Source organism: Hypanus sabinus, chromosome 11 (assembly GCF_030144855.1).
Source record: "Hypanus sabinus isolate sHypSab1 chromosome 11, sHypSab1.hap1, whole genome shotgun sequence".
Classification (NCBI taxonomy): domain Eukaryota; kingdom Metazoa; phylum Chordata; class Chondrichthyes; order Myliobatiformes; family Dasyatidae; genus Hypanus; species Hypanus sabinus.
The window spans coordinates 5,952,822-5,979,280 of NC_082716.1; the positions used below are offsets into that span (position 1 = coordinate 5,952,822).

General features: G+C 46.2%; 1 protein-coding gene across 3 annotated transcripts in view; it reads left to right on the forward strand.

The window, feature by feature from the left end:
* The window catches only part of ssx2ipa (synovial sarcoma, X breakpoint 2 interacting protein a), a 100,570-nt gene extending 91,529 nt beyond the window's left edge, over positions 1–9,041 (forward strand). For all 3 annotated transcript variants that reach the window (XM_059983725.1, XM_059983726.1, XM_059983727.1), the window contains one exon: positions 8,296–9,041. In XM_059983725.1, coding sequence (XP_059839708.1) covers positions 8,296–8,491 — 196 coding nt within the window. In that variant the 3' untranslated portion in view covers positions 8,492–9,041. The remainder of the gene's footprint in view (positions 1–8,295) is intronic.
* Positions 9,042–26,459: the final 17,418 nt, after the last annotated feature.

A 26,459-nucleotide genomic window follows, 5' to 3' on the forward strand; every position in this document is an offset into this window, starting at 1 on the left:
AATTACTACAGTAATGTGCAAAAGTCTTAGCACCCTAGATTATTTCTTTATTGCCCTGAGCTGCATCTATTTCAGTGCAAGAAGTATCGTAGGAAAGGCAGATGAGTTCGACATGGGTCAACACATAGAATTATGTCAAGAATATCTGCAGATGCTGGAAATCCAGCATCAATGTTGGAGAAACTTGCAGGCCAAGCAGCATCTATGGAAAAGAGTAAACTGTTGATGTTTTGGGTCAAGACCCTTCATCAGGACTGAATTATGGATTTATGATGCTGTAGCCATTAGTGAGACTTGATTGTAAGAGGGACAGGACTGGTGCTCAACATTCTGGGGTTCTGACAGTGGGAGGGATTAAAGGAGGAGGGGGTGGCGTTGCTGGTCAGGAAAAATATCATGGCAGTGCTCCATCAGGATAGACTGGAGAACTTGTCTAATGAAGTGTTATTTATGGATGGAACTGAGAAGTAGGAAAGATATGACCATGTTAATAGGGCTATATTACAGACCAGGAGCAAATTGATAGAAGGATTGCAGACTGTTGCAAGAAATGTAAGATTGTTACAGTAGGTGAATTTCAACTTTCCACATGTTGACTGGGACTCCCATAATGTAAAGGGGCTAGATGGAATAGAGTTTGTGTTCAGGAAGCATTCCTTAATCAGCATGTAGAAGTCCCAAGAATGTAATATTTGATCTCCTATTAGGAAATGAGACTGGGCAGGTGACAGAGGTTTGTGTAGGGGAACTTTGCCCTTTAGTGATCACAGTGCCATTAGTTTCAAAGTAAATATTTGTAACCCTCACACCTTGGGCACATAATGAGTTGACTATTACTGTGAATGCAAGCTAACAGCAACATTACTGGACAATACATGGGAATAATGATGAGAAAGCTATTTCCAATAAATAAACACGTCTAGGGTAAATATGATTTTGGTCAATACAAAACATAAAAGTTTGAATGTTGCTTTAAGGGAAAGAAGGATTGTAACCTGAATGAACACTGATCATCATGCAAATTTACTGTTCGCCAGAAAGCAATGATTTAACTCGCACTAACATAAGCTTAGATTAAAATTGCATTGACGAAGTATTTTCAACTATAACAAACACAATAAAGGAAATAATCCATTACACATAAAATTAGCTTATTATATGTACATAATCATTGGAGCTCATTGTTGTGTAGTCAATCTAGGTTTGCTTCACTCTGTTTACTCATGGTACTGAACAATTCCACTTGAAACACTGTCCTTGGATATTTACTTATGCTTTGTTTGGACTAAGTGTCTTGAACTTTCTCCAAGGTTGTGTGATAACTAGCTAACTAAAAGTTATCTGTACATTCTGTGAGCCCATTGTTTGCATTAAGATTTTCTGAAAGCAGTACCTGTTGTTCCAAGTGAATTCATGTTCTTCAGATGTGATTGCCATCCATTTCCATTTTCCTTCTTCCTCAAAAACTCCTGCACTCTCTCCAGAAAATGGCTCTTCCTTCCCTCCTCCCCCACCCTCCCGGAAATTCTCTAGAATGTTCTGGGGCATCTTATTGGACTAGATATTAACAATCCAATTGACTATTACAATAAGCCGAACTTAATCAACTGAGTTACTATTTTTAAAAAATGAAATGCACGATTGTACAATCTAATTAAAGGAACACATTGCATTTTGAGAAAATCTGCAGAAAATAAAATTGGTAACAGCAATACAATAAATCATGATCTAAATCAGAATTGTATATGCAAAAAAGATTAGTTGATCCGTGTGTTGAGATTCTAAATTGGTCAAAAACCAATTTTGATGGTATCAGAAGTGATCTAGCCAGTGTGGATTGGGACAGACTGTTTTCTGGCAATGGTGTAATTGGTAAGTAGGAGGCCTTCAAAAAGTGAAATCTTGAGAGTGCAAGGCTTGCACGTGCTAGTCAGAATGAAGGTAAAGATAATGAGTAGGGAACCTTGCTTTTCACGAGATATTGAGGAAGTGCATAGCAAATACAGGTGGATAGGAACAAATGAAGTGCTGATAGAGTATAAGAAATGCAAGAAAACACTTAAAGAAACAGAAGGGATAAAAGAAGACATGAAATTGCCCTAGCAGACAAGAGAATCCTAAAGGATTCTACAGATATTTTAAGAGTAAAAGGATTGCAAGGGACAAAATTGATCCTCTGGAAGATCAGAATGAGAATCCATGTGTGGAGTGACAACAGATGAGGAAGATCTTAAATGCATTCTTTGTACCTGTATTAACTCAGGAGACGGACACAGAGTCTATAGAAGTGCAGCAAAGTGGCATCAATTTCATGGGTCCTGTACAGATTACAGAGGAGGAGGTGTTTGCTGTTCTGAAGCAAATCAGGGTAAATAAAATCCCCAGGGCCTGACAAGGTATTCCCTCAGAGCCTTCTGGAGGCAAGTGCAGAAATTGCTCAGGTCCTAGCAGGGGTATTTAAACCATCCTTGGTGACAGGAGGGTACCAGAGCATTGGAGGAGAGCTAATGTTCTGATATTTTCAAATATAAACCAGGAAATCTTAGGCTGGTGAGTCTGACATCAGTTGTGGGGAAAGTTATTGGAAGGTATTCTAAGGGATTGGACATATGAGTATTTGGACAGACATGGACTGATCAAAGATGGTCAGCATGGCTTCCAATGTGGTAGGTCATATCTAACCAATCTTATATTTTTCAAGGAAGTTACCTGGAAAGTGGATGAAGTAAGGCATGGACTTTATTTCAGCAAGGTATTTGACAAGGTCCTGCATGAGAGGTTGGTCAAGAAAGTTCAATCACTTGGCGTTCAAGATGAGGTAGTAAATTTGATAAGCCGTTGGCTTTGTGGGAGAAGCCAGAGTGATGGTACATGGTTGCCTCTCTGACTGGAGGCTTTTGACTAGTGGTGTGCTGCAGGGATCAGTGCTGGATCTGTTGTTGTTTATCATTCAGATCACTGATATAGATGACAATGTGGTTAAACTGGATCAGCAAATTTGAGGGATACACGCAGACTGGAAGGAACTCGGCAGGCCAGGCAGCAAGCTGCTGAAGGGTCTCTGCCCAAAACGTCGACTACTCTTTTTCCATAGATGCTGCCTAGCCTGCTGAGTTCCTTCAATATTTTGTATGTGCTGCTTGGATTTCTAGCATCTGCATATTTTCTTTTATTTGTGACTAAGATTGAGCAAGGTAGACTATATCATGGCTTACAGAGAGATCTGAGCCAGCTGGAACAATGGGCTGAAAAATGGCAGATGAAATTTAATACAGACAAGTGCGAGGAGTTGCACTTCGGTAAGACTAACCAGGAAAGGTCTTGCACAGTAAATGGTAGGACACTGAAGAGTGTAGATGAACAAAGGGATCTGGAAATAAAGGTTCATAATTTGTTGTAAGCTGTGTCACAGATTGATAAGGTTGTAAAAAAAAAAAGCTTTGGCATATTGGCCTTTATAAATCAATATATTGAGTACAGAAGATAGGATCTTGCGTTGAAGTTGTATACGACATTGGTGAGGCATAATATGGAATATGGTGTGCAATTTTGGTCAAGATGTAAACAAGGTTGAAAGTACAGAGAAAATTTACAAGGATGTTGCTGGTTCAGGAGGAACTGGCTTCTAGGAAAAGATTGAATAAGTTTGGACTGTATTCTTCAGAACATAGAAGATTGAGAGGAGATTTGATAGAGATGTACAAAATTATGAGGGATAAATGCAAGCAAGCAATCCATTTCCACTGAGATTGGGTGGGACTATAATCAGAGGTCATGGCTTAAGAGTGAAAGGTAAGAAGTTTAAGGGGAACATGAGGGGAAATTTCTTCACTCAGAGGGCCGTGAGAATGTGGATGAGCTGCCAGCACAAGTGGTGCATGTACGCTTGATTTCAACATTTAAGAGAAGTTTGGATAGGTACATGGATAGTGGGGATACGGAGGGCTGTGGTCTGGTGCATGTTGATGGGAGTAGGTAGTTTAAATAGTTTTGGACTAGATGGGCCAAAGGGCCTGTTTCTGTACTGTACTTGTCAATGACTCTCTGTCCAAGACTTTCACACAATACAGTATATAATAACTTAAGTAGTGAAAAAGTGAGGTAATGTACATCGGTTTATTGTCCATTCAGAAATTTGATGGTGGAGGAGTGGAAGCTGTTCTTAAAACATTGAATGTATATCTTCAGGCTCATTTCAATCTTAAGGAGGCTAGTACCCATGTGCTGGCTCATTTTGCAATTTTCTGTAGCTTTTTCCAATCCTGTGCCCCTTGTCCATACCTGATAGTGATGCAACTGGTTAGAATGCTACATCTGTAGAAATTTGCTAGACTCTTTGGCTGTATTTCATTAGGAGTTGGAGGTGATTTGGTAGGTCACATTGTCTGTAATTACGTCAATATTTTGGGCCCAGGATGAGGAAGTTAAGCATACAATTACAGAGGGAGATTCAAAAGCATGGGTTACAGGTATGATGGTGTTGAACACTGAGCTGTAATTAATAAATAGCAGCCTAACTTGGGTATTACTATTGTCCAGCTGGTCCAAGTCTCTTATTTCAAAAGGGATTCTTCCTGCCCGCTGTTTTGCTTAATGAGTCAGTCATACAGTAGGTAAACAGTCCCTTTGGCCCACTGGTCCATGCTGACCAAGATGCCCCATCTAAGCTAGTTCCATTTGCTGTCACTTGGCCTATAACCTTCCTCAGCTTTCCAATCCATGCACCTATCCAACCGTTGTACCCACCTCACCCACTTTCTCTAGAATCAGTATCAGGTTTATTATCACCAGAATGTGACGTGAAATTTGTTAACTTAGCAGCAGCAGTTCAATGCAATATATAATCTAGTAGAGGAAAAACTAATAAATAAACAAGTCAGTTACAGTATATGTATATTGAATAGATTTTAAATGTGCAAAAACAGAAATACTGTATATTTTTTTAAAAGTGAGGTAATGTCCAAAGATTCAATGTCCATCTAGGAATTGTATGGCGGAGTGCAAGAAGCTGTTCCTAAATCGCAGAGTGTGTATCTTCAGGCTTCTGTACCCCCTACCTGATGGTAACAGTGAGAAAAGTTCATGCCATGGGTGCTGGAGTTCCTTAATAATGGACGCTGCCTTTCTGAGACACCACTCCCTAAAGATGTCCTGGGTACTTTGTAGGCTAGTGCCCAAGATGGAGCTGACTAGATTTACAAACTTCTGCAGCTTCTTTCGGTCCTGTGCAGTAGCCCCTCCATAACAGACAGTGATGCAGCCTGTCAGAATGCTCTCCACAGTACATTTATAGAAGTTTTTGAGTGTTTTTGTTGACATGCCGAATCTCTTCAAACTCCTAATGGAGTATAGCTGCTGTCTTGCCTTCTTTATAACTGCATCCATATGTTGGGACCAGGTTAGATACTCAGAGATCTTGACATCCAGGAACTTGAAATTGCATTAATACTTGTTAAAATGGTATAACACTGAATATTTATACTAATTCATGCTAAGTAGCTAATTTCTTTATAGTTTCAACAGTCCCATACTAACGATAAAGAAGAGCTTTATCTGTCACATGTACATTGAAACAGACAATGAACTGTCCATGGGTTGGTGACCAATGCATCCTTAATATCTGCTGTGATCAGGTCACAAGTGTCACTGCTTCTCGCATCGACATCCATGCTCACAATTTGCAAACCGTTGCTAGCCCATATGTATTTGGAATGTGGGAGGAAACCCACGCTGTCTCAGAGAAAACATACAAACTCCTTACAGGTGACATCAGATTTGAACTCTGAATTCCTAATGCCCTGAGCTGTTAGTGTTGTGCTAACTGCTATGTGACCGTGGCATCTAGTTGAACCCTGATTGCTGACATTATAAAGCATTACACTATCATAAAGATCAGAGGCGAGCTATACATTGTTGAATTCTTGCCTCTTGACTCTCCTGACCTCTTCACAATAGACAAAGCTCAATTCAGAGCATGAAGAAATATTCTGTGCATTTTTGTGTACTCTATACTTCAGGAGCTACAGCTCACCACCTTCTCACAGGCAGTTAAATTCTAACTTGGCCTCCGGAGAGAGCCAGTGTCTCTTGAGTACAAATGTTTACTCTGTCACATATATATCAAAACATGGCGAGATATGTCATTTATGTCAACAACCAACAAAATCCAAGGATTGTGCTGGAGGCACCACACTTCTAGTGCCAACGTGGAATTCCCACAGCCTACTTACCGTCACCTAACCTTTGGACTGTGGGAGGAAGCAGGAGCACCCGGTGGAAATCCACATGATCTTACAGATGCCGCTGGGAATGGAACCTGCGTTGCTGGTGCTGAAGAGCTACCCTGTCACACCCCGTCCCCCCTCTCCTCCCTGAATAAGTGCACATCTGACAACTCTGTTGCTCAGCGTGATTGGGCACATGCTTGGTACGCAGCCCCTCACCTTGGACATGCAATCGGTCCAACACTGACGCACAGTAGCCGCAGAGCGTAACTGCAGTTTACTCTGCTTGTACTGCCCAAACCCATGATCTCAACCTTCTGCAATGCCAAGGAGAACAGGAACACTACCTGAATTTCCTTCTAAGAAGTACGCTATATGAGCACACCACGGTAGTCCAGGGGTTAGCATAACTCTTTACAACATCAGCAATCAGGTTTCAATTTCCACGGACATCTGTAAGGAATTTGTGCATTCTCCCCATGACCACATGGGTTTCCCGTAGGAACTGCAGTTTCCTCCCATATTTCAAAGGTGAACAGGTTAGATTTAGTGAGTTGTGGGCATGTTATGTAGGCTGCCCTCAGCACGTCCTTGGATTGTGTTAATCATTAACACAAATGATACATTTCATTATGTTTTGATGTACATGTGACAAAGCAAATCTTTATTTTTACAGCATCATGTGTATACCCCACATCTCAGAGTGCAGCAGTTCATGAAGGCAGCTCACCACCACCTCTCAAAGGCAACTATGATGGATACTTGCTTGGCCCCTTCACCCCAGCTGGACCATGCTGACCTCAGCATCCTCCCTGCTAGTCCCAGTTGCCTTTGTATTTGGCCCATAACCATCCAAGCACCTCTCCTCCATGTACCCACAAAATGCCTTTTAAATGTTAAATTGTTTCTGCCTCGACCACTTCTTCTGACAGCTCATTCCAGCTACTCATTACGCTCAGTGAAAGAAGTTGCATTTCAGCTCTGTTAAATCTCTCTTCTTTTGTATCTGTGCCTTCTAGTTTTGAACTCCCCAACCCTGGGGAATATACTGTGACCGTCCACCTGATCCAGACCCCACATGATTTTATAAACTTCTATGAGGTCCCCCCTCACTCTCCTGCACTCCAAGGAATAAAGATCCATTGTGCCAATCTCTCTCTATAGCTCAGGCCCTCCTGTCCAGCAGGATCCTTGTACCCTCTCCATCTTGACAATGTCTTTCCTTTAACGGGGTAACTAAAACAGCACTGAGTACTCGAAATGTGATTTGTTTAACTACAATATATTGTCCGTGCTTCTAAACTCACTGTCCACACTGAAGGCCAACATGCTGAATGACTGGTTACCTACCTGTCTACTTACACAGCACCTTTCAATAAACTCTGCACTTGTACTAGCAGGTCCCTGTGTTCCACAACACTTGTCGATACCCTGCCATTGACTATATATAGACCTACTGTGGTTTGATTATCTTTGTTTTAAAAAAAACACAAAATCTTAGTAGGGAGGGAGAGAGGTAACACACTGAATAGTGCCTTTCATTAAGCTGAGAAAAGTTAAGTGCTTTGCATATGCTTTATTTCATTGTGTTTCTACTGCAGCAATGCAATAATATTCATTATGCAGTGTTAAATGACATGGGCGATGTTCTGGCAACTTTTTCTTCAAAGGTGGGTTGCCATTGCTTTCTTCTGGGCAGTGTCTTTACAAGACGGGTGACCCCAGCCATTATCAATACTCTTCAGAGGTTGTCTGCTTGGTGTCCGTGGTCACATCGCCAGGACTTGTGATATGTACCAGTTGCTCATATGACCGTCGACCACCTGATCCCATGGCTTCACGTGACCCAAATCAGGGGGTCTAACCAGGTGGTACACCTTGCAAAAACGGTCACTGCAGGCTAGCAGAGGGAAGGAGTACCTTGTACCTCCTTTGGTAGAGACATATCTCCATCCTGCCACCTAATAATATAACTGCATTAAAATATTTTTTCAGAATCTACTGTGATTTTGCTCATATTTGGCCTAAATACGGGAATACCTTCTAATAATAGTTTTCATTTTATTTCCAGCTTGAGACACGTACCAAAAAGGAGTTCTGAAGTGACCAGGAGCAGTAACGGAATCTCTCATGAGAAGTGGAGGAGCCCCTCAAAGGCAGGCCCTGATCTCTCACTTTTCAAAGGGTCCATTTGGAACCATTCTCAGGATGAAGGGGACTCGGATGAAAATTTACTTCAATCTGCAAATGAACCCAGTCTCAAATGACTGGTGGAAAAGTCTCAAAACTATTAGTTCAGATTCTGCAATACGGTCCAGGGTCCTTGGAGTAATGCACTTGCATTTATACCCATCGTGGTGACAATTGGACTACTAGAGCTTTCTTCAGGCAGCACTTTGTATGTTGAGTGGCAACTGTTGTAGATCAAGAATCCCGGATGACTTTTTATGAACTTCCATTGATATACTAGGTTTCCTTAAGTTGGGGCTGAATTATAGTTTTTGATTATTTCTGTTTTGCTATTGATTTTATATAGAGGCATTTTTTAATCTTCAAAAAAAAGCTTTTGATTTTGATTAGTTGAAGTAATGTGAACCATCACAACACTTGGGATAGTATCTGAGGCCTGAAGAAATTTTGCACATGTCAAACCAGTACTATAGGCCACAGTTGCTCAACTTTAATCAGGTCCTTGTAAAATGTTCGGAGAGAAGTATAATGAAGTTTTTTAAGATACATATTTATATATTGAGGCTCTGTTTTAAATGTAATTTTTAGTCTTTGAAGGATGGGATAACAATAAATATGTTCCCAGCAGATGCAGTGCACAACTTTATTGTTGCCTCGTGCACAGCTTTAGATGTTTTGACTGATGTCTGGCTCTGTGTTTCGGTAAATTATGTACCTGATGAACCATGGGGGGGAAAGCTAAAATCTTGCAGACAAGTTGTTTCAGTTTAATCAGCGCCAATGATTTAGAACATCTTTCTGTCCTTGGTCTCTTGCGTTGTTGCACTGAGACCTGGGAACATGATCTCTGGCTGAGGCACATTGCAGCATTTCCAAGATTTCAACTCACACGTACATCACAATATACAGTGAAATGAGTTGTTTGTTCACAACCAACACACCCAAGGATGTGTTGAGGGCAACCTGTAAGTGTCACCATACATTCTGACACGAATGTGCCATTCTCGCATACTCGGCACAGGAACATGGAACACCACAAGCAACTAAACAAGCCTTGTTCCTTGGAGAATTCTCTCAATGAGCACTGGCTGTTTCCATCTCTGTAAAGACAACCTGGCAGGCCTGTCCCATAATCTTGCTATTAGTAACATTATAATATAAAATAATTAAATAAAAACACAAAATGCTGGCAGAACTCAGCAGGCCAGACAGCATCTATGGGAGGAGGTAGTGATGACATTTCTGGTCGAAACCCTTCATCAGGAGTGATTAATTAAATAATTGGTTTTAACTAATATGACAGGGGGATAGGTACCAGGATGACAGTAAGTATATGTGTGTATTTATATGACCTGGATGAGGAAGTAAAAGGGTGGGTTAGTCAGTTTGCTGATGATACAAAGGTTGAAGGCGTTGTGGATAGTGTGGAGGGCTGTCAGAGGTTACCATGGGACATTGATAGGATGCCTACTCAAGGAAAGGCTATCCTAGATTGGGCGTGATGTAATAACAGATCTTATTAGAGAGTTTAACGTAAAGTAACCCTTAGGAGGCAGATCATAATATGATTGAATTCATACTGGAGCTTGAGAGGGAGAAGCACAAGTCACACGTATCAGTATGGCAATGCAATGAAGGGAGTTACAGGGCTATGAGAGAGGAGCTTGCCCAGGTGGATTGGCAGAGGGTGCTGGTGGGGATGACGACAGAGCAGATATGCCAGAAGGTCCTGGGAATACTTCACAAGGCACAGAATAGATATCTACCACAGAGGAAGAGGTTCTCAAATGGCAGGCACAGGCAACTGTGGCTGACAAAGGAAGTTAAGGACTGCATAAAAGCCAAGGAAAAGGACATAAAGGTAGCAAAAGTGAGTGGGAAGTTGGATGATTGGGAGGCTTTTAAAATCCAACAAAGTTGTCTAAAAAGCTATAAGAAGGGAAAAGATATGAGAGCAGACTAGCTAATAATAAACAAAAAGCAGAATACCAGAAGTTGGAGGTGAGAGTTGATATTAGACCAGTGGAAAATGATGCTGAGGAGGTAGTAATGGAGGACAAAGAAATGGTGGATGAACTTAATGGGAACTTTGCATTAGTCTTCACTGTAGAAAACACTAGCAGTGTGCCAGAGGTTTGTGAGTATCAGGGAGCTGGAGTGGGTGCCATTGCTATTACAAAGGAAAAAGTGCTAAGTAAATTCAAAGGTCCTAAGGTGGATAAGTCACCTGGACCAGATAGACTACCTCTCCTGAGAGAGATTGCTGAAGGGATAACGGATGCGTTGGTCATGATCTTTCGAGAATCACTTGATTCCAACATGGTCCCAGAGGAATGGAAGATTGCAATGTCTATTCCACTCTTTAAGAAGGGAGGAGGGCAAAAGAAAGGGAATTATAGGCCAGTTAGCCTGACCTCAGTGGTTGGAAAAGTGTTGGAGTCTATTACTAAGGATGAGGTTTCGAGATACTTGGAGACTAATGATAATAAATCAAAGTCAGCATGGTTTCTGTAAAGGGAAATCTTGCCTGACAGATCTGTTAGAGTTCTTTGAAGAAGTAACAAGCAGGATGGACAAAGGAGAGGCAGTGGATGTCATTTACTTGGATTTTCAGAAGGTGCCACACATTAGGCTGCTCAACAAGATAAAATCCTATGGTGTTATGGGAAAGATACTGGCATGGATAGAGGAATGGCTGACAGGCAGGAGGCAGTGAGTGGGAATAAAGGGGGCCTTTTCTGGTTCCCTGCCGGTGACTATAGTGTTCCTCCGGGGTCAGAATTGGAACCGCTGCTTTTCACCTTGTTTGTCAATGATTTAGATGATGGAATTGATGGCTTTGTGGGAAAGTTTGTGGATGATATGAAGATAGATGGAAGGGTAGGTAGTGCTGAGGAAGCAATGTGATTGCAGTAGTACTTGGACAAATTGGAAAAATAAGCAAGAAAGCAGCAGTTGGAGTACAGTGTGATGATGCATTTTGGTAAAAGGAACAATAGTGTGGACTATTGTCTAATTGGGAAGAAGTTTCAAACACCAAAGGTGCAGAGGGACTTGGGAGTCCTCACGCAAGACTTCCAGAAGGTTAAATCACAGGTCGAGTCTGTGGTAAAGAAGGCAAATGCAATGTTGGCATTTATTTCACGGGGATAGACTGTAAAAGCAGGAAATACTGCTGATAAGACACTAGACAGGCCGCACTTGGAGTCTTAACTGTTTTGGGCCCTATATCTCAGGAAGAATGTGTTGTCAATGGAGAATCCAGAGGAAGTTCATGGGGATCATTCCAGGAGTGAAGAGTTTAGCATATGAGAAGCGTTTGGCAGCTTTGAGCCTGTACTCACTGGAATTTAGAAAAATGTGTGGGGCTCTCATTTGACAGGATTAGGTAGGATGGATTTGGAGGGGATGTTTCTTATGGTGGGGGCATCCAGAAATAGAGGGCACAGTCTCAAAATTCAGGTACAACCCTTTAGAACAGGGATGAGGAGGAATTTTTTTTAGCCGGAGAGTAGTAAATCTGTGGAATGCTCTGCCACAGACTGCAGCGGAGGCCAAGTCCAGGGGTATATTTAAGATGGAAGTTGATCGTTTCCTGATCGGTCAGGGCATCAAGAAAATGGTAAGAAGGGAGGTTAATGAGGTTGAGTGGGATCCGGGATCACTCCTGATGGAATGGTGGAGCAGACTTGATGGACTGAATGTCTAATTCAGCTCCAATGTCTTACGGTCTTATGATTCTAAACCTCACAAAATCAGAGATCCTCTCTGATCTGCCCATCGCTTGCTGTTGGATCTGAAGAACCACAAGGTTCTTCAGAAGTAAGAATGAGGTATAAAGCGCAAGAATGAATGAAGAAAGAGTAACTTTGAGACAAAGGAGAAAGCATTTGTGCTCAATTATTACTCAGAATAGAGATAACAGAAATTCTATTGATAACAATTAACCTATAAAAAAGACTGATTCAAGTAGAAAACAAAAGTTTCAAGGAAAATACAGAAGCAATTGTACCATAATTACTGGAAAATATGTAATGGTGATGATATATTTAAAAAATGCAAGCAAGCATGGAAAAGTTTAATTTACAAGAGAAGTTGGGTGTCACAGTAGCGTAGCAGTCAGCCTGATGCTATTACAGCTTAGGGCATTGGAGTTCAATTCTGATGCTGTCTGTAAGGAGTTTGTACGTTCCTCCCTGTGAACGTGCGGCTTTTCTCCAGGTGCTCAGAATTCCTCCCTCGTCCCAAGGATGTACCAGTTAGTAAGGTAATTGGTCATTTTAAAGTGCTATATGATTAGGCTGGGGTTAAATTGGTGGGTTAGAAACATAGAAAACCTACAGCACAACGGAGGCCCTTCTGCCCACAAAGCTATGCCAAACATGTATTTAGTTTAAAAATTACGTAGGGTTACCCATAGCCCTCTATTTTTCCAAGCTTCATGTACTTATCCAGGAGATTCTTGAAAGAGCCCATCCATGCACTCACCACTCTGCGTTTTTTTAAAAAAAACAGCTTACCCCCAATATTTCTTCTGTACCTTCTTCCAAGCACCTTAAAACTGTGTCTTCTTGTGCTACCTATCTCAGCCCTGGGAAAAAAGCCTCTGACTATCCATACAATCAATGCCTCTCATCATCTTATACACCTCTATCAGGTCACCTCTCATCCTCTGTTGTGCCAAGGAAAATAGGCCGCGTTCACTCAACCTATCCTCATAAGGCATGCTCCCCAATCCAGGCAACATCCTTGTAAATCTCCTCTGCACCCTTTCTATGGTTCCCCCATCCTTCCTGTAGTGAGGCGACCGGAACTGAGCACAGTACTCCCAAGTGAGGTCTGACCAGGATCCTATATAGCTGTAATATTACCTCTCGGCTCTTAAACTCAATCCCACGGTTGATGAAGGCCAATGCACTGTATGCCTTCTTAACCACAGTCAACCTGCGTAGCAGCTTTGAGTGCCCTATGGACTCGGATCCCAAGATTCCTCTGATCCTCCACACTGCCAAGAGTCTTACATTAATACTATATTCTGCCATCATATTTGACCTACCAAAGTGAACCACCTCACAGTTAGAGTTGAACTCCATCTGCCACTTCTCAGCCCAGTTTTGCATCCTATTGTCCTGCTGCAACCTCTGACAGCCCTCCACACTATCCACAACACCCCCAACCTTTGTGTCATCAGCAAATTTATTAACCCATCCCTCCACTTCCTCATCCAGGTCACTTACAAAAATCATAAAGAGAAGGGGTCCCACAACAGATACCTGAGGCAAACCACTGGTGACTGACCTCCATGCAGAATATGACCTGTCTACAACCACTCTTTGCCTTCTGTGAACAAGCCAATCCTGGATCCACAAAGCAAGGTCCCCTTGGATCCCATGCCTCCTTACTTTCTCAATAGGCCTTGCATGCAGTATCTTATCAAATACCTTGCTGAAATCCATATACACTACATCTACTACTCTACCTTCAATGTGTTTAGTCATATCCTCAAAAAATTCAATCGGGCTAGTAAGGCACGACCTACCTGCCTTTGACAAAGCCACGCTGACTATTCCTAATCATATTATACCTGTCCAAATGTTCATAAATCCTGCCTCTCAGGATCTTTTCCATCAACTTACTAACCAATGAAGTAAGACTCACTGTTCACCCTTTCTTAAATAAGAGAACAACCCCTTGAATAAGGGGACAATAAACTTGACTTGATCTGCAACCCTCTAGTCCTCTGGAACCTCTCCTGCCCCCATTGGCAATGATCTTTGCACCATCAGAGGCTCAGCAAACTCATCCCTCACCTCCCACAGTAGCCTAGGGTACATCTCATCCAGTCCCAGAGACTTACCCAGCTTGAGACTTTCCAAAAGCTCCAGCACATCCTCTTTCTTGATGTCCATACACTCAAGCTTTACAATCTGCTGTAAGTCATCCCTAAAATCGCCTAGGTCCTTTTCTGTAGTGAATACTGAAGCAAAGTATTCTTTAAGAATCTCTGCTTTCTCTTCTAGTTCCATTCACATTTTTCCACTGTCCACACTTGATTGGTCCTATTATGTCTTATCCTCTTGCTCTTCACGTACTTGTAGAATGCCTTGGGGGTTTCCTTAATCCTGCTTGCCAAGACCTTCTCATGGCCCCTTCTGGTTCTGGTTTCATCCTTAAGCTCCTTCCTGCTAACCTTATAATCTTTTAGATCTCTATCATTATCTTATTTTATGAACCTTTCGTAAGCTTTTCTTCTTGACTAGATTTTCAACAGCCTTTGTACAGCATGGTTCCTGTACCCTACCATCCTTTTCCTGTCTCATTGGAATGTACTTATGCAGAGCGCCATGCAAATATCCCCTGAACGTTTGCTATATTTCTGCCATACTTTTCCCTGAGAACATCTGTTCCCAATTTATGCTTCCAAGTTCCTGCCTCATAGCTTCATATTTCCCCTTACTCCAGTTAAACACTTTCCCAACTTGTCTGTTTCTATTTCTCTCCAAAGCTATAGTAAAGGAGATAGTGATCACAATTCCATTTCCAAAATGCTCTCCTACTGTGAGACCTAACACCTGACCAGGTTCATTTCCCAATACCAGATCAAGTACAGCCTCTCCTCTTGTAAGTTTATCTACATATTGTGTCAGGAAACCTTCCTGAAAACACCTAACAAACTCCACCCCATCTAATCCCCCCCCACTCTAGGGAAATGCCAATCAATATTTGGAAAATTAGAATCTCCCACCACAACATCCCTGTTATTATTACATCTTTCTGGAATCTGTCTCCCTATCTGCTCCTCGATGTCCCTGTTACTATTGGGTGGTCTATATATTTTAAAAAAACACCCAGTAGAGTTATTGACCCCTTCTTGTTTCTAACTTACACCGACAGAGACTCTGTAGACAATCCCTCCATGACTTCCTCCTTTTTTGCAGCCGTGTCTCTATCTCTGATCAGCAGTGCCATGTCCCCACCTCTCTGGGCTCCCTTCTTGTCCTTTCTGAAACATCTAAAGCCTGGCGCTCAAAGTAACCATTCCTCCCCCTGAGCCATCCAAGTCTCTGTAATGGCCACAGCATCGTATCTCCAAGTACTGATCCACGTTCTAAGCTCATCAGCTTTGTTCATGATGCTTCTTGCATTAAAAAAGACTCATCTCAAACCATCGATCTGAGCACATCCCTTCTCTGTCACCTGCCTGTCCTCCCTCTTACACTGTCTCCAAGCTTTCTCTATTTGTGAGCCAACAGCCCCTTCCTCCATCTCTTCAGTTTGATGATGGATCTTGAACTTGATTTTCACACTGCTTCTCCTTCCGCAGGAGCTACCTATGTGTTTCCAATTTTTAATTCAGATTTTCTAGCATCTGTGGTTATATATTTTGATTCTCATCAGTTGTAACTTATAAATCCTTACTGTTTCCTTCAAACACAGAACCTGCTAACCGAGCTATGACTGAGACAGACAGAGAACAATGTCCCCTTCCATACCAAAAGCCCCCATGTAGTCTTTTAATTAGATCAGTTGCTAACTCAGTCATAGACCTGTTGGATTTCGATGTTTATAACTCAAGTTTCTTTCAGAAGTTAAGAAAGAGATATAAAATTTGTTGCTTCACGATCATTTTATTAAGTGTTAATAAAACAAAGGAGCAGAGGTAGTAGCAGAAGGGTGACAGAAGCAACAAGAAAAAGGGCGCCACCTCATGGTCATCTCTTTTTATACTCCATTCCAATTCACAGATGAGACTTAACCAACCATAATGTACTTTGACCACTAGGTAACATACTAAGCAGGTTATTGTTAAGGTGCAAAGAACAGTAGTGTTCAACAGACCCTTACTCTAGTCTAGATTAATGAAATTAAATCTAATAAGCTTCCATTGCTATGAGGAGCAAGTATAAATTTATCAACACAAGTGATTCTGCAGATCCTGGAAATCCAGAGATGGGGAGAGGGAGGTACACACACATACACACTCTCTCTCTCTCCCCCTCTCTCTCTCTCTCCCCCCTCTCTCTCCCCCCTCTCTCTCCCCCCTCTCTCTCCCCCCCTCTCTCTCCCCCCTCTCTCCCCCCTCTCACTCCCCCCTCTCTCTCCCCCCTCTCTCTCCCCCCTCTCACTCCCCCTCTCCCCCCTCTCACCCCTCTCTCCCCCTCTCCCCCCTCTCTCCCCCTCTCCCCCCTCTCTCTCCCCCCTCTCTCTCCCCCCTCTCTCCCCCCCCTCTCACTCCCCCCTCTCCCCCCTCCCCCCCTCTCTCCCCCCTCTCTCTCTCCCCTCTCTCTCCCCCTCTCTCTCCCCCCTCTCTCTCCCCACTCTCTCCCCCTCTCTCTCCCCCCCCTCTCTCTCCCTCACTCTCCCCCCTCTCTCTCTCCCCCCTCTCTCTCCCCCTCTCTCTCTCACCCCTCTCACTCACCCCCTCTCTCTCCCCCCTCTCTCTCCCCCCTCTCTCTCCCCCCTCTCTGCCCCCTCTCTCTCCCCCTCTCTCTCCCCCCTCTCTCTCCCCCCCTCTCTCTCCCCCTCTCTCTCTCCCCCCTCTCTCTCTCCCCCTCTCTCTCTCCCCCCTCTCTCTCTCCCCCCTCTCTCTCCCCCCTCTCTCTCTCCCCCCCTCCTCTCTCCCCCCCACACCTCCCCCCCCCCCTCACCCCCCCTCTCTCTCCCCCCTCTCTCTCTCCCCCCTCCCCCTCTCCCCTTCCCCTCTCACCCTTCCCCCTCCCCCTTCCCCCTCCCCCATCCCCTCTCCCCCTTCCCCTCTCCCCCTTCCCCCCTCCCCTTCCCCTCTCCCCTTCCCCCTCCCCCTTCCCCCCCTCTCCACCCCATCCCCCCTCTCACTCTCCCCCTCTCCTCCCCACTCTCACCCCCCACTCTCTCTCCCCCCCCCTCCTCTCCCACCCTCCCTCCCCCCCTCACTCCCCCCTCTCTCTCTCCCCCCCTCACTCTCCCCCCTCTCTCTCTCCCCCCTCTCTCTCACACCCCCCTCTCTCTCTCCCCCCTCTCTCTCTCCCCCTCTCTCTCTCCCCCCCTCTCTCTCTCCCCTCTCTCACCCCCTCTCCTCGCCCCCTCTCTCTCTCCCTCTCTCTCCCCGCACTCTCTTCCCCCTCACTCTCCCCCCTCTCTCTCCCCCCTCTCTCTCTCTCCCCCTTCCCCTCTCCCCTTCCCCTCTCCCCCCTTCCCCTCTCCCCCCCTTCCCTCCCCCTTCCCCCTCCCTCCCCCTCCCTCCCCCTTCCCCCCTCCCCCTTCCCCCCCTCTCACCCCTTCCCCCCTCTCTCTCCCCCTCTCTCTCCCCCTCTCACACCCCCACTCTCTCCCCCTCTCCTCCCCCCTCTCTCTCTTCCCCCCTCTCTCTCTCTTCCCCCCTCTCTCTCTTCCCCCTCTCCCCCTTCCCCCTCGCCCCCTTCCCCCTCTCCCCCTTCCCCCCTCACCCCTCCCCCCCTCCCCCCTCCCCCTCTCCCCCCTTCCCCCTCCCCCCTCCCTTCCCCCTCTCCCCCTTCCCCTCTCCCCCTCCCCTCTCCCCCTTCCCTCCCACTTCCCCCCTCCCCCTTCCCCCTCTCCCCCCTTCCCCCCTCTCCCTCTCCCTCTCCCCCTTCCCCTCTCCCCCTCCCCACTCCCCCTTCCCCTCCCCACTCCCCCCCTCACCCCCTCTCCCCCCTCCCCTCTCCCCACTCCCCTCCCCCCTCCCCCTCCCCCCCACACCCCCACCCCCCCCTCATCCCCTTCCCCCCTCCCCCTTCCCCCCTCTCCACCCCTTCCCCCCTCTCTCTCCCCCTCTCTCTCCCCCTCTCTCTCCCCCTCTCTCTCTTCCCCCCCTCTCTCTCTCTTCCCCCCTCTCTCTTCCCCCCTCTCCCCCCTTCACCCCTCTCCCCCCTCTCCCCCCCTTCCCCCTCTCCCCCTTCCCCACTCTCCCCCTTCCCCCCTCTCCCCCTTCCCCCTCTCCCCCTTCCCCTCTCCCCCTTCCCTCCCCCTCCCCCTTCCCCCCTCTCCCCCTCTCCCCCCTTCCCCCCCTCTCCCCCTTCCCCTCTCCCCCCTTCCCCTCTCCCCCTTCCCCCTCCTCCCCCTTCCCCTCTCCCCCTTCCCTCCCCCCCTCCCCCTTCCCCCCCCTCTCCCCCTCTCCCCTTCCCCCCTCTCCCCCTTCCCCTCTCCCCCTTCCCCACTCCCCCTTCCCTCTCCCACTTCCCCCCCTCTCCCCCTCTCCCCCCCTTCCCCCTCTCCCACTCCCCCCCTCCCCCCTTCCCCCTCTCCCCCTTCCCCCTTTCCCCCTACCCCCCCTCTCCCCTTCCCCTTTCCCCCCCCCCTCTCCCCCTCCCCCTCCCCCTTCCCCCTTTCCCCCCCCTCTCCCCCTTCCCCCTCTCCCCCTTCCCCCTCTCCCCTTCCCCCTCTCCCCCCTTCCCCCTCTCCCCTTCCCCTCCCCTTCCCCCTTTCCCCCCCTCTCCCCTTCCCCCTCTCCCCTTCCCCCTTCCCCCTCTCCCCTTCCCCCCTCTCCCCTTCCCCCTTCCCCCTTTCCCCCCCCTCTCCCCCCCTTCCCCCTTTCCCCCCTCCTCCCCCCCCCTCTCCCCCTTCCCCCCCTTCTCCCCCTTCCCCCTCTCCCCTTCCCCTCTCCCCCCCTCTCCCCCCTTCCCCCCTCTCCCCCTCTCCCTCTCTCCCCCTCTCTCTCCCCCTCTCTCTCCCCCTCTCTCTCCCCCTCTCTCTCCCCCCCTCTCTCTCCCCCTCTCTCTCCCCCTCTCTCTCCCCCTCTCTCTCTCCCTCTCTCTCCCCTCTCCCCTCTCTCTCTCCCCCTCTCTCTCCCCCTCTCTCTCCCCCTCTCCCCCTCTCTCTCCCCCCCCTCTCCCCCTCTCTCTCCCCCCCTCTCTCCCCCTCTCCCCTCCTCTCCCCTCTCTCTCCCCCTCTCTCTCCCCCCCTCTCCCCCCTCTCTCCCCCCTCTCTCTCCCCCTCTCTCTCCCCCCCCTCCCCCCTTTCCCCCCTTTCCCCCCTTTTCCCCCTCTCCCCCTTCCCCCCCTCTCCCCCTCCCCCCTTCCCCCTTTCCCCCCTTTCCCCCTTTCCCCCCTTTCCCCCCTCCCCTTTCCCCCTTTCCCCCCCCTTTCCCCCCCTCCCCTTTCCCCCTTCCCCCCCTTTCCCCCCTTTCCCCCCCCTTCCCCCTTTCCCCCTTTCCCCCTTTCCCCCCCCTCTCCCCCCTCCCCCCTCTCCCCCTCCCCCTCTCCCCTCCCCCTTCCCCCCCTCCCCCTTCCCCCCTTTCCCCCTTTCCCCCCCTTTCCCCCTTTCCCCCCTCTCCCCCTCCCCCCTTCCCCCTTTCCCCCCTTTCCCCCTTTCCCCCCTTTCCCCCTTTCCCCCCTTTCCCCCTTTCCCCCCTCCCCTTTCCCCCCTTCCCCTTTCCCCCCCTCTCCCCCCTCTCCCCTTCCCCCTTTCCCCCCTTTCCCCCCTTTCCCCCCTCCCCTTTCCCCCTTCCCCCTTCCCCCCTCTCCCCTTCCCCCCTCTCTCCCCCCTTCCCCCCTCTCCCCCCCTTCCCCCTTTCCCCCCCCTCTCCCCCTTCCCCCTCTCCCCCTCTCTCTCCCCAGCAGGCATCGATGAGGGTCAATAAAGAATCAATGTTTCAGGCTGAGACCCCTTATCAGGGCACTCCCTTCTCAATCTCATTTGTACTGTTTGTAATTAAGATTTGACCAGTTTTCTTCCTATGACCTGTTGTTCTTTTAACTGCCAGCTAGAAAGTACTTAGTTTATTCCTGTTTATTCCTGGGTTTTTTTTCAGGGATACAGCACAGGTTAAAGTTAATCAGTAGATGCTGGAAAACTTAAGTGATCTACACAAAATGCCGGAGGAACTCTAGGTCAGATGGCATTTGTGAGGGGAATAAATAGTCAATTTTTTCAGGCTATGACCCTTCATCAGAACAGGAAAGGAAGGGGGCAGAAGCCAGAAAAATGGCTTGATTTCCTGGTGCATGCCCATTTCAACTTCCTTTTCTGATATGCCTGTCCATGGCTTTCTGAACTGTCACAATGAGGCCATACTCAGGTTGGAGGAGCAACATCTCATATTCTGTCTGGGAAACTGACCAGCCTGGTGTAATTTCTGGCTGCGTTTTATGTTTTATTATAGTTTTTGCACCTCACTGGGCAACACAGTTGGGCTGAAGGGCCTGTTTTTGTACTCTGTGGAATGCATATATGTGTGGGTAAATATGCAATTTAAGTTGGCCAGCACAAATCGTGGGCCAAATGGCCTGAGGTGTATGCACCATGTTCAATGGGCAAACTTTCTTTCTTACATTACGCAATAACTTTGAAAAGCATTTGCTCCACAGTGTGGCAATCTAATGTCACCTGAGATAGAAAGGCACGCTGGGTCATTTACTGCAGGAAGAGGGCAGTGCACATGCTCCTTTCTATATCAATGGAATTGAGGCTGACAGCTTCAAGTTCCTCAGAGTCCTGGTTCACCACATTGAAATGTCACCAGCAGCTCTACTTCATCAGGAGGCTGAAGGAATGTGGCATTTCTCCTTTGAACCTGACCAATTTTTATTGATGCACCATAGAAAGCAACCTGTCAGGATGCATCACGGCCTGGCACGGCAACTGCTCTGCCTGAGATCACAAGAAACAGCAGAGTTGTGAACACTTTATGGAAATCAGTTGTTCCTCTGTGGACTCTGTCCACACTTATTGTCTTAAACTAAAACAGGTAACATAATCAAAGGTCCCAACCACCCTGGGCATTTTCTCTTCTCCCATCTCCCATTGGGCACAAAGGGGAATAAAGAGTCAATGTTTCCGGTCATGAAGCTTCAACAGGAAAGGGAAGAAGCCAGAATAGGAAGGTGGGGGGGGGGAGGGGGAGGTACAAGGTGATAGGTGAGACCAGGTGAGGGGAAGGTGGGTGGTTGGGGATTCGGATTGAAGTGAGAAGCTGGGAGGTGATACAGTACTGTGCAAAAGTCACAAGGACATGTTTATCTACAGTGCCTAAGACCTTTGCACACTACTGCAGTAATTTTATGTATTCCTCTGTACCACCGCCCCAAAAAAAAAACAAATTTCATGACATATAAGAGTCATGATAAACCTGATTCTGAAAAGGGTCTGTATTGTGGATTAAGTTGGAAGGAGGAGTCATGATTGGGAAAATGGGAAGGGAGAGGGGATAGACTGGGAAGCACCAGAAAGACATTCTGTAGTGATCAATAAGCCAATTGTTTGGAACTGAATGCACCTGTCCATTGTCTCAGGGCTGGGTGTGTTTACACTCATGCCAGCCCCGCCCCTTCACTCCTTCTCTACCATATGTCTCACATCCTTCAGGGAAAATCCTGCCTGACGAACATGTTTAATTCTTTGAGGAGATTACAAGCAAGATAGATAAAGGAGATGCAGTGCATGTTGTATATTTGGACGTTCAGAAGGCCTTATTTAGATGATGGAATAGATGGCTTTGTTGCCAAGTTTTCAGATGATACAAAGATTGGTGGAGGGCAGGTAGTGTTGAGGAAACAGGTAGGATGCAGAAGGACTTCGACAGATTAGGAGAATGGGCAAGAGGGTGGCAAGTGAAATACAGTGTTGGAAAACGAATGGTCATGCACTTTGGTAGTAGAAATAAATATGTGGACTATTTTCTACATGGGGAGAAAATTCAAAAGTCTGAGATGCAAAGGGACTTGGGGGACCTTGTGCAGAACACCCTGAAGATTAACTTGCAGGTTGAATTGGTAGTGAGGAAGGCAAATGCCATACTAGTATTGATTTCAAGAAGTCTAGAATACAAGAACAAGGATGTGATGCTGAGGATTTATAAAGCACTGGTGAGACCTCACCTTGAGTATTGTGAACAGTTTTGGGCCTCTCATCTTAGAAAAGATGTGCAGGCATTGGAGAGGGTCCAGAGGAGGATCATAAAGATGATTCCAGGAATGAAAAGGTTATCATATGAGGAACATTTGTTGGCTCTGGGTCTGTACTCACTGGAATTCATAAGGACGAGGAGGGATCTCATTGAAAGCTTTTGAATTTTGAAAGGCCTAGACAGAGTATATGTGGAAAGGATGTTTCCCATGTTGGGAGAGTCAAGGACAAGAGGGCACAACCTCAGGATAGAGGGGTGCCCTTTCAAAACAGAGATGCAGAGAAATTTCTTTAGCCAAAGGGTGGTGAATTTGTGGAATTTGTTGTCACATGCAGCTGTGGAGGCTCAGTGGTTGGGTGTGTTTAAGGCAGAGGTTGATAGGTTCTTGATTGGACATGGCATCAACGGTTATGGAGAGAAGGCCGGGAACTGGGTTTGAGGGGGAGAAAATAAATTAGCCATGATTAAATGTTGGTAAAGACTCAATGGGCCAGATGGCCTCATTCTGCTCCTATGTTTATGGCCTTGTATATGCCCAAGTCTTTGGCGCAGTATTGTAGGTGGAAGAGGTCCTTCCCTTCACTTTCCACCTTTGTATTCTGGCTTCTACCCTCTCCTTTTCCAGTCCTGGTGAAGAAAGATTGACTGTTTATTCTCCTCCACAGATGCTGCCTGACTTACTAAGTTCCTCCAGTGTTGAGTGTGTGTTGCCCTGGATTTCCAGCATCTGCAGAATCTCTTTTATATGTAGTGTAAATAGGTTCTTCGTGGTTGACACAGACTTTGTGGGAAAAATGGCTTGTTGTCCATCTAGTGACCTGATTAAGTGCATCCACGATCAGGCGCTCAGCATCTCACCTGAATGGTGAGTATTCCAGACCTGCTGTCTCATTCTACTCGTCTTAGTCATATGGCACTTCCCCACTACATCTGTAGGAGGCACAACATCTGTCCTTTTACCTCTTCCCTTTCCACCTTCGGAACCCAAACATTTCTCCACCTTAAGCAGGAATTCGCTTCCACTTCTTCCAGTCTTGTATATAGCAATCAGTGTTCCCAATGTAGTCTCCTCCATATCAGAGAAGCTAAATGAAGATTGGGTGACTACTCTGAAGAGTAATTGCGACCATGAGACATACAAGCAAAATTAGGTCATTTGACCCATTGAGTCTGCCCTATCATTTGATTATGGCTGATTTACACTCAATAGTCATTTTATTTGGTACCTCCTGTACCTAACAAAGTGGACACTGAGTGTATGTTTGTGGTCTTCTGCTGTTGTAGCCCATCCACTTCAGGATTCAACATGTTGTGCTTTCAGAGATGCTCTCCTACACCCCACTGTTGTAACATGTGGTTGAGTTACTTTTGCCATCCTGTCAACTTGAACCAGTCTGGCCATTCTCCTCTGACCTCTCTTATTAACAAGCCGTTTTTGCCCACAGAACTGCCTATGGTTTGTCAGCTCACTGGCTGTTTTTTTGGGGGGGTTTTTTACACCTTTTTCTGTAAACTCTGGAGACAATTGTGCATGAAAATCCCTGAAGGGATGTGATGTTGAGGCTCTATAAGGCACTGGTAAGACCTTACTTGGAATACTGTGTGCAGTTTTGGGCTCCTTATTTAAGAAAGGATGTGCTGACCTTGGAGAGGGTTCAGAGAAGATTCACTAGAATGATTCTGGAAATGAGAGGGTTAACATATGAGGATTGTTTGACTGCTCTTGGACTGTACTCCTTGGAGTTTAGAAGAATGAGGGGGAACCTCATAGAAACATTTTGAATGTTGAAAGGCATGGATAGAGTGGATGTGGCAAAGTTGTTTCCCATGATGGGGGAGTCTAGTACGAGAGGACATGACTTGAGGATTGCAGGGCGCCCATTCAGAACAGAGATGTGAAAAAAAATTTTAGCCAGAGGGCGGTGAATATATGGAATTTGTTGCCACGGGCGGCAGTGGAGGCCAAGTCATTGGGTGTATTTAAGGCAGAGATTGATAGGTATCTGAGTAGTCAGGGCATCAAAGGTTATGGTGAGAAGGTGGGGAAATGGGACTAAAGGGGAGATTGGATCAGCTCATGATGAAATGGTGGAGCAGACTCGATGGGCGGAATGGCTGACTTCTGCTCCTTTGTCTTATTGTCTTAAGATCAGCAGTTACTGAGATACTCAAACTACCCCATCTGGCACCAATAATTATTCCACAGTCAAAGACACTTCGATTACATTTCTTCCCCATTCTGATGTTTGGTCTGAACAACAGCTGAACCTCTTGACCATGCTTGCACACTTTAATGCATTGAGTTGCTGCCACATGATTGGCTGATTAGATATTTGCATTAATAAGCAGGTGTGTCTAATAAATAGCCACTGAGTGTATTTTCCCTCTGAACCCCATTTTCCTTCCTTAGAATGCAGACAATTATAGGCCCTTTGGCCCACAACACTGTGCTGATCTTTAACCTACTCCAAGATCAATTTAACGCTTCCCTTCTACATAGCCCTTCATTTTTCTATTGTGTTTTCTCCCATAACCTTTGACGTCTTATTAATCGTGAACCTATAAACCTCTGCTTTAAATATACCCAAAGACTTGGCCTCCATAGGTTTGTTTCATTTTAATATCAAAGTATGTATGCAGAATACATCTCTGAAATTTGTATCCTCTCCAGATAGCCATAGAATACAGAAAACCATATAAGTAGTTGAAAGAAAGACATCAATCCCACCCGCCCCCTGCACGAAAAGAAAAAAAACCTTATAAAATCCCAAGCACCCCCAATCACTCTCTCACACTAAAACTACAGATCACCCCCACCTCCATGTCTTCTACTTATTCTTCTTATCTTAGTTTTGTTTTTGAAATTGTCAGAGCCCATGACTTGCAGTCTGAAGTTCGATCGAGTGAGCTAGCACTCTGCTGTCCCCAAAGAAACTCCAGGAGAGAAATGTGAGCACGAGCCACCACGGGGAGAGGCTCAGGGATGAGACATCTCGCACCGATTAAAGCATTGAGGTAGTTTGAAAGATTGGAGGAGGAGAGCGAGCAGTCATCTATGACAATAAAATCCATAGTTTCATCTGCCTTTGGCTAAAGAAATTCCCTCTTATCCCTGTTATAAAAGGACAGGCTTCTATTCTGAGGCTGTGCCTTCTGGTCCTAGACTCCCCACTACTGGAAACATCTTCTCCATGTCAATTCTATCTAGGTCTTTCAATATTTGAAAGGCTTCAATGAGATTCCCCATTATTCAAAATCCAGCAAGTACAGGCCCAGAGCTATGAAATGCTCATCATATATTAACCCTTTAATTCTTGGGACCATTCTTGTAAACATCCTCCAGACCCCCTCCAATGCTGGCTCATCCTTTTGACATAATGGACCAAAAACAACTGCTAACAAAACTGCAAGTGTGGTCTGACAAATGCGTCATAAAGCTCAGTGCCCAGTCTGCAGGAGTAGCCTGAAGTTTCTCATTCCCTGCAACTTTAATTCACCGTCTCCATCCTACTCTGATCTCTGACTATGGACTGCACTGTCACAATGGGCATCTGCAGAATAATGCCGCATCTTCCACTTATTAATCTAGAGGACTCAATATCTCAATCTCCAGCTTCAGATACCTTGTTCTTTCTTTTAGTACAGTAACACCCTGGGAAAGGTTTCACTGCTAATGTAATGGTTTTTCTGTAGCAGCAGTGTTTGGGTTGTGGCTAAAGATAACGGGGACTTTGGAATATGCGCCAATGTGAAGGCAATATGGAAAATTGGAATATGAAGGGAGTGTTTTTCTCTTGCCTGAGACTGAGGATCTGGGTCTTTTGTTCAGCGGAAGATGGAGGGAGAAGGTGCCAAAAAGGAGAGGTCGTAGACACCAGACTGGAGTGGATTTGGAGTGGGGCTGGGAGTCAACGAAGCCCGGGGAAATCGATGGAGGACCAGCGGAAGGGAAACTGTGAGCTCCAACTTGCGCACGTTGACTGTTCCATTAAAATGGGCCCTTTTGTTTTACTTTACTAACCCTTTAGTCAAATTAAGCATTATAAAGCAAAATCATTTAATTGTATACGGTGTGCTGTCTATTATTTTGTGGTACTGATTTGTAACGGGGAAACAGATCACACAGCATCCACACAAAAAAGAGGGTTTGTAGCTCAGATTTCACACGTTTGGCGGGGCCAGAGACTGCCTTCCCTCGACTAACG